At 41.3% G+C, this 8,946-nt stretch overlaps 1 protein-coding gene across 1 annotated transcript; it reads right to left on the bottom strand.

Moving 5' to 3' along the window:
• Positions 1–4,435: 4,435 nt before the first annotated feature.
• Positions 4,436–8,724, bottom strand: LOC124124531. Its single transcript, XM_046487718.2, has 2 exons — positions 7,052–8,724; positions 4,436–5,556 (listed from the first exon to the last, which is right to left on the bottom strand). Exons 1-2 carry the CDS (start codon positions 8,014–8,016, stop codon positions 5,319–5,321), a joined length of 1,203 nt encoding a protein of 400 aa, XP_046343674.2. The 5' UTR covers positions 8,017–8,724; the 3' UTR covers positions 4,436–5,318.
• Between the last annotated feature and the right edge of the window lie 222 nt (positions 8,725–8,946).

Genomic DNA, 8,946 nt, shown 5'->3' on the forward strand with positions numbered 1-8,946 from the left:
TGTTATTCCTACTGTAATTTTTAATCGCAGAATATTTGTTGATTTTAAATAGTGGCTAAAATTGACTACAATCGCCAGCAGCTGAGGCGATGGTGTAAAACCTGCTGGGGAATCGTGTAGGTAGCAGAAGTATCGTAAGTCCCCATGGTCCCTAGTATGGTGGCCTACCTTTGGTTGCTGGCGATCTACAGCCCGTTTTAATAATGTATTGTCGAATCATAGATTATTCTTTTAATTGTTCGCAACTAGTTTTACTTCTGAACTGTGATAGTCTAGTTATTATACTGTCCGTCGTTGACAGGTTTATTATTCATCTAAGTTTAAATTGTATAAATGTTCTCGTCACTATATGGCTGAAATATTGCCGATGTGACGTAAAATTTTAACTCACTCACTCACTCTTAAATATAAAAAGTGAATATAAGTATATAATCTCTTTTAACAAGCAATCAAAAAAGAGGTCAAAAGTAATGCTACCGTACACTAATCAGTGGTTCGAACCCAATCCTATGTTTCCTCTTATAATGAGGATATGTTAGTCAATCATAAATGCACACAGACAGCAGAAGTCAATTATCTGTTGGTTAGACCTTGTGGTTGGTTGGTTGGTTGGTTGGTTGGTTAACGCCGCACTCAGCAATATTCCAGCTATATGACAGCGGTCTGTAAATTAGCGAGTCTGGACCAGACAATCCAGTGATTGATATCATGAGCATCGATCCACGCAATTGGGATCGATGACATGCATCAACCAAGTCAACCTGTTAGTCGCCTTTTACGACAAGCATTGTCACCCTTTACGGCAAGCATGGGTTGCTGAAGACCTATTCTACCCCGGAATCTTCACGGGTCAAGTTAGACCTCGTGACCTGGCTGATTCGCGTGTCATTGTACCTGGTGGGGTGATCGTTATGAAGTTCCTCAAATGATTCATCAGTTACTGACTGGATTATTTAAAGGCCACCTTGATACGGCTGAACTGGCGAGAAACAGCATTCACTCGCTCATCGGAGATTGTACTCCATTTCCAGTTGGAGGACAAAGTTCTTTTATGTTATTTTCATAACCTCTAAACAAGAACGAATCGAGTTCCCTGCCACAGATGCCAAAGACCCAGGTTGGTACTTTTAGAATTCAATGGCGAGGGATGAACTCGACTTGTTCATGTTTCCTGTAGAGAAATTTTAAAACTATCTTCTGCCATATTTTCCGTTATATTGGGTGTAAAATATGCTGGAAACAACAACGAATCAAAAGTCCACGGTATACTCTGATGTGCATTATTTGTGAACGTCGGTAGTTCTCGGTGGACGTCGTAGGACGTCGGTGGTTCTCGGTTGACGTCGCAGGACGTCGGTGGTTCTCGGTTGACGTCGTAGGACGTCGGTGGTTCTCGGTGGACGTCGTAGGACGTCGGTGGACTCTCTATCCACTAGACCACGGAGAAGATAATGTACCATGGTACATGTTTGAGCATTATATACCTGCGAATCGTAGTTATTTACTGCATCGATGTTACTAGTCGCCATCTACCATTTAACACACACCTGCTAATCAGTTCTCCAGTAATGTGATGTGAGGACATGTATTTTGAGAGTTGGTTGGTTTGTTGTTTTACGCCACACTCAGCAATATTCCAGCTACATGACGGCGGTCTGTAAATAATCGAGTCTGGACCAGACAATCCAGTGCTTGATATCATGAGTATCGATCCACGCAATTGGGATCGATGACATGCATCAACCAAGTCAGCGAGCCTGACTACCTGATCCCCTTAGTCGCCTCTTACGACAAGCATAGTCGCCTTGAAAGGCAAGCAGGTATTTTGAGAGAATTTAGGAGCAAGATCAAAATAAAACCTTTTGCAAACAACAGAGCACGTGTGTTGAACCCCGCTACCATCTACAGATGTAGCAAATTCCATTTTCAACACAATGTGCAGAATGACAGGTGATTTTATTCAAAAGTACTATAAATAACACTTTATAGTTCATCAAGGTATGAACGAAGTGCTGTACCATGAGGTGTATAAAACAAATAAAAGCGACAAGACCCTTTTCATATTCATAAGAAATCTCTGCTAAAGGCAGAGTCGATTGTTTGATTCCGACTTTATAATGATCATGTGTTTATGAATCACTATCACACAGTGATGATACCAGGTGTTCGCGAAAAGGTAAGAGTATCCTTCCCAATCGGGAGCTCCCATCACAAATACACGCAAGGGCATGTCAATTGTCCATGTAAGGATCACAATAAATGTCTATTCATCCTAGAACAAAAGTACAATTCACATTTCCTTCTTCATTCTCATCTCATCATCAATTATCAATAAATAACCTCTTTTAAATTGGAAGATTGACTGCAAAGGAAAAGTAAACAATCATAATTTGCAGTTCAATATGTAAACAAAACAATAACAATGTATGACAATTACTAAGACAACAAAAGCTGACACAAGACATTAAATTTTGACAAAATAATTGCAAGAGCATTTGCACTGAAAGAATGTATACATTAGTGATTGAAAACTGAACACATTATCATTACTTCAGAAAAGTTACAAATACAACAATTTTGGAAATAAAATTGCTACAGAAATATATTAACAATGGAAAAGAAATACAAATGCATGACAACATACCGTTTTGGTAGACCCATATTCTTCTCTAACCTGACCACAAGGGTCCTTATTCACTCCTTCCAGAAACTAAAAAACATGCATGGCATGAAGCCTAAACAGAGTTACCGTCCTTGGCTAAACTCCTGAAGCATGCATAAAATAATAATCTTGTACATACTAAATTTGGAATGAAAATTTAAGAAAAAAAATTTAAACTTTAATAATTTGGAAAAATAAATAGGAATTATGTTATAGATGTTATTTTGACCGTAACAGTCCACCTGAAAAAACACGGAAACATATGACACATGCATCAAATTTCGAAATGTCCTCCATGAGTACATGAGTACGACCCGTGAAGATCCGGGCTAGAATAGGTCTTCAGCAACCCATGCTTGCCGTAAAAGGTGACTATGCTTCTCGTTAAAGGCGACTAACGGGATCGGGTGGTCAGGCTCGCTGACTTGGTTGATGCATGTCATCGATCCCAATTGCGCGGATCGATGCTCATGATATTAATCACTTGATTGTCTGGTCAAGACTCGATTATTTACAGACCGCCGTCATATAGCTGGGATATTGCTGAGTGCGGCGTTAAACAACAAACCAACCAACCAACCAACCATAAAAAAAAATGTGACACCTTTAGTGGGAGCTTGAATGCTGTAACACTGATCGAACAACCTTTGAGCAAGAGTCGTGTGACGCTCTTTGAAATCTTTGTAGAAACAGCATGCTCGATTGTATCTCAAAAGTTGTGAAATGTAAACCCTAAAGGCCCTCCACTGCTGGAATATTGCTCGACATGGTATTAATTCCACTTGTCTCAAATACTTTTTTGTGAATAAAAAGAAAGTCCTTCCTTGATTGTAATAAGGATTATGGTTAGTCTATGAGACAGGGATTTGATGGTACATTTGCAGGACACAGCAATATATCTCTCGTTGTACGGATTTTAATGAAGCTTTGGAATCCAGTACAAAAGAGGAATGGACATGTTTTCAGGTTTTAGAGTCAAGTCAAAACTTGATAGTACTGAAGTTGATAGTTTCTTCCTCAGATAACATGCTGGCCTTATATGCAACATTATTTGATATGTCAATCATACTAAGTTCTTTTATCAAACAATTAATGTTGTGATGCATAATGGATAGTTATTTGTGGCTTTGTCAGTGGGAACAACTGCAAACTATTCATGTAGGGCAGTCAGACAGCTGGCTGATACATGAATACCTCAAAATATATGTACAATCCACAACAATCCGTTGTCAACTTCATCAGCATATCATTAGCATATAGTTAATACGAATACCTCAAATGTATGTACAAGCCACAACAAGCCCTTGTTAATTAGAATATAGTTAATATGCATACATATATAAATTCACAAATAAAACACATTCTGAAACAGGGTACAATTCATCCTCGCACATCAAGAACCGAAGTGCAAACAGCTGCACCATGTTAAATCGTCTTTCATGCGTTGTGTATATTTTCACAGTCGACTTGTAAATTTATGACCATCACCTGGTCACTGACCCCTTTCTTCTGATGAACGCAATAAGCTCACCTCTACACAGCCTCTGGCCATACTGGATAGTGTTACAATGTTGATACTTTGGGCATTTACTGTTTGTAGACCCAACTTCCAGAGACCCGTGAAGATCCGGGCTAGAATACGTCTTCAGCAACCCATGCTTGCCGTAAAAGGTGACTATGCTTGTCGTAAAAGGCGACTAACGGGATCGGGTGGTCAGGCTGGCTGACTTGGTTGATGCATGTCATTGATCCCAATTGCGTGGATCGATGCTCTTGATATTAATCACTGGATTGTCTGGTCCAGACTCGATTATTTACAGACCGCCGTCATATAGCTGGAATATTGCCGAGTGCGGCGTTAAACAACAAACCAACCAACCAACCAACCAACCCAACTTCCAGAAAAAGTTGCTGGAGCCGTTTAATTTCTTTCAGTGACACAGAATATAGTCTTGTTCTTACTTTGCGCAGTCCGAGTGGTTCCTGAAGGAGAGGCAACACTTTTTCCAAATGAAAATGGTATCATTTGGCCTTCGTCCTTTCTTGTGACCTCGCCTGCGTCCGAAACAGACTCATTACTTTGATGTTGGCAGTTTGTTGGTTAGAAAGACTGCCAACGTCTTTAATTTTGTCATTACATCCACATGGCATTGCTGAACACAACAGTCGAGTCCAATGATTTTCTCTGGACATTCTATATGTCGACTGCAGTAAAGGCTGTTACATGGATGTTTATTTGTTTCTAACATTCTAACGTTCATGCAAAGGAACAGGTTTGTCTTTTTTATTTTTTGTTTCAGCTTCTAGCATATGCCGTCACAGCATTCATAGTTTAAAGTTGTGCTTCCAATTAGTAGGAGGTTGCTCACGATATTATGGTCCATATTTGAATAACTTTCATGCAAAGGATGGGATGATTTTTAGAATTGAAATGTTGGTCGAAACAATTGGAAACATTTCTGTTGATCTCAGGCGATGGAACGTCACGAACCGTCCAATGGACTGTAAGGGCATACGTGCAATTCCCGAACCTGTCAAACAGAAGCATGCGGCCCATCACTCTTATGACTTGTATCACAAAGCTAATATAATGTCTCCTAGGTACTTCCCTCACGAGAGCAGCACCTTGATGTATTGGGGCTCTTAAATCCAGCCATTACTCTTTTTTAATCCTTTCCGTTTTCATAAATTTTGTTACTGCCGCCTCTGACATGAAGGAATTTTTTCTCTTCTTATAAAATGTTTCACCAAGGCGTGTGCCAAGTTTTCGTGAAAGTGATGCTGGTCCTTCAATTGTTCTGTGATCTATTCCATCATCCATCTTCTTTCTTTTCCTTGGCGTCAATGGAGAGAGAAACGTCTTCCATGCTTCTTCATTTGATACTGGATCGAGACTGTGAAGAAATATATGTGTATTATGTATTTTGTTCAGATGTATCAGATGATTAAGCTGGTATTAACAGTATTGGGGCTTGAATGATTGGTGATAACAGTATCAAGGGATGTAGGTGTTTTGTTGTAGGCGGCAGGAAACGAATATTTACATGTGACAACTGCTCAGGAATTATTATGCTCCGTGTTAGGATTAAAAGTGAAAACAACTCAGATCAAAATCAGATCTCCAAAACATAACTCCATTGCCCACTTGTCAAAATTGATTTACAAATGGCATTATAACCAGGCATTTGGAACATTTGGTCTGATTTACAGACCGCCGTCATATAGCTGGAATATTGCTGAGTGCGGCGTTAAACAACAAACAAACCAACCAACCAAAATACCTTCTGTTTCAAGTTGAAATGCATGACTCATGTGTCTGGCAAAAGTGTTAATAATGTTACTATTAGCACAGGAGTTGTACTGCATTGAACACGTCTTTATTATGTTGGCTTCTATCACACGACTTTCTGTTTCAAAGTTGGACTGCATTGGACATATGTTTTCCCAAACCTGCAGTGATGTCATTACAACTGGAAGTGCAAAGCTTTGTTATCAGGGTAGCATGAGGCACGTTTGGGGGCCACTCCGATAAACTTTACGCGTTATCAAGGAAGCTTGAGGCACGTTTTAGGGGCACCCCGATAAACTTAAAGTGTTATCAAGGTCGCTTGAGTCACGTTTTGGGGGCACTCCGATAGACTAAACGTGTTATCAAGGGAGCTTGAGGCACGTTTTGAGGGCACTCCGATAAACTAAACGTGTTATCAAGGTTGCTTGAGGCACGTTTTAGGGGCACTCCGATAAACTAAAAGTGTTATCAAGGTAGCTTGAGTCACGTTTTGGGGTCACTCCGATAAACTAAACGTGTTATCAAGGTTGCTTGAGGCATGTTTTAGGGGCACTCCAATAAACTAAACGTGTAATCAAGGTAGCTTCAGGCACGTTTAAGGGGCACTCCGATAGACTAAAAGTGTTATCAAGATAGCTTGAGTCACGTTTTGGGGGCACTCCAATAAACTAAACGTGTTATCAAGGTTGCTTGAGGCACATTTTGGGGGCACACCTGAGAGACTCGATGACCTGATTGCTGCTCAAAATATCAATCCTTGGCCCTCTGGTCCAGACTCAATTGTTCACAAGCTGCCATCATAAACCTGGCATGTTGCTGAGTGCACACGTTTCTCGCTGCGAACAGCTGCAAAATTGCTGATGCAGCAATATTCACTCACTCACTAACTGATTCATTCACTCAATTTTCCTCGTAGACCTGGAACGATGCTCATCATTGTTTTACATTGGTTTATGTGGTCCTTGTGGGTGTCAGCTGACTGCCTTCCGAAGCGGAGACCTGTATATGATTTCCTAGCACCTACACATATTGCCTCTGCTGGGAACCATATATATTTCAACAATCATCAACATTCAAGTTAGATAATAATATCAACCGACCTGACTTGGCTTTGAGAGGTCACATCAATTTGTCTCTGCACAGGAGCCCTTCCTTGACTGCCATCATCATCTGATTGCATTTTTCTTTCATCTAATGTTGGTGTCGGTGGATCTAACTGTTGTCTCAGTTTCGACACAGCAGTATATAACGCACGGTGAAGGTGATCGTAGACATTGTGAAATGTCTTAGTGTCAGAAATACATCGGAGTGTAAGTCGTCTAAGGATTGAACCCTCACTCTTTGGCCAGGATTTTTCAACAAAAAGCTTTTCACCTTTAATCTTCAACAACATGAATCTTTCTCCGTCAGTCAGGATATTAACAATTGGTACTCGAGTCATGTCCGCACCGAAAGGAACTCCCTTCTTATACGCCCACTGTTGCAGGATGAGCAGCTGAATTACAGCCTGAGCGTACGCAGTTTTGTCTAAGGTACTATCACGCTTAACTTCGATGGCACCAATAGGTATATCTTGGGCTGTTTTCAAAATATAGTCCAGTCTGCAGTTTGGAAAGGGGTCCATGTCAATTGTCTCTTCCGTGTTCCTCCTCAAATGAAGTTGATCCAACAGGGGACTGATCATTCCGTCCACAATGTACCTAACATCTGTTTCAGTCAGGTCCCGGATGTTTTTGGTAGGTGTGCTCCTTTCGATGCCTTTATCGTAGTTGTTCCGAGCCTCTGTTCTACAATCTTGTAATATTTTCTCTTCACACCTGACCTTCCAGTCGTGTTCAGAGATAATAGCATCGCTTTGGTCATTTCCCCAATCAGACACATCTGCCCTAAAGTTAATGTGCTTGCACATCATTGGAAGAGTCCAAGAACTGACACTTGTGGATCTGTCGTTTACGCTCATTCGCTGTGTCATGAATCTCTTTTCCTTTCGTTTTTTGTTCTCAAGAGTCTCAGTACAAGTGGCTTCGATGTCCTTACGGTGTTTTTCTATTCTATTGCTAGCCATTGTCGGAATATGTCCAGCAGGAGAACTAGAGATCAACTCCTCACTCAGCTCCACAAAGAAGTGTGTCTCGTGGTGCTGCCCCTGTAGATGGTCGGAACCACCCAATAGAAGTAGTGATCACGACCTAACGCAACCCTGTAGATCGTCAGGACTGCACGCACGGCGCAAGCAGGGCTAGAGATCAACTCCTCACTCAGCTCCTCGAAGAAGTGTGTCTCGTGGTGCTGCCCCTGTAGATGGACGGAACCAGCCAATAGAAGTAGTGATCAACACCTAATGCAACTCTGTACGTTGTCAGGACAGCAGGCACAGCAGACATAATTCCAAATCATCCCTTTTGGAGGCGGCTCGCACGGCAACCTTGTATAGGTGTCGGTCAATACAAGTGCGCAGTAGAAGACGTCATTGGAAAAACCCAACGTTATTTGTATACACAACGAAAGTACAACTAGGTGTCCGGAACCAGTCAATAGAAGTAGTGATCAACACCTAATGCAACTCTGTACGTTGTCAGGACAGCAGGCACAGCAGACATAATTCCAAATCATCCCTTTTGGAGGCGGCTCGCACGGCAACCTTGTATAGGTGTCGGTCAATACAAGTGCGCAGTAGAAGACGTCATTGGAAAAACCCAACGTTATTTGTATACACAACGAAAGTACAACTAGGTGTCCGGGATAACCAAATCGTCTCCTTCGTGAGTCGACTGTATACTGAATGGGTTTGACAGATTCGTTATCTAAAACTATTAATAGATCACCTCACACTCGGTCGTTTTATGCACAGGAGTCCGTATCTAAAAATAGACGCCCTCATGCATATTCATGACCATCTCCACAAGCGAGCCCGAAGGGCGTGTGGAGATGGTCATGAATATGCATGAGGGCGTCTATTTTTAGATACGGACTCCTGTGTTTTATCACAGGAGTC

Source organism: Haliotis rufescens, unplaced genomic scaffold (assembly GCF_023055435.1).
Source record: "Haliotis rufescens isolate VD_foot unplaced genomic scaffold, xgHalRufe1.0.p SCAF_25, whole genome shotgun sequence".
NCBI lineage: Eukaryota > Metazoa > Mollusca > Gastropoda > Lepetellida > Haliotidae > Haliotis > Haliotis rufescens.

What these genes read in the sequence shown, in the direction of transcription:
- LOC124124531 (XM_046487718.2), bottom strand. Translation starts at nt 8,016, where the DNA reads ATGGCTAGCAATAGAATAGAAAAACACCGTAAGGACATCGAAGCCACT. An exon ending in ACCTCTCAAAGCCAAGTCAG is followed by an intron (nt 5,557 to 7,051) that starts GTCGGTTGATAT and finishes ATTTCTTCACAG; the next exon opens with TCTCGATCCAGTATCAAATG.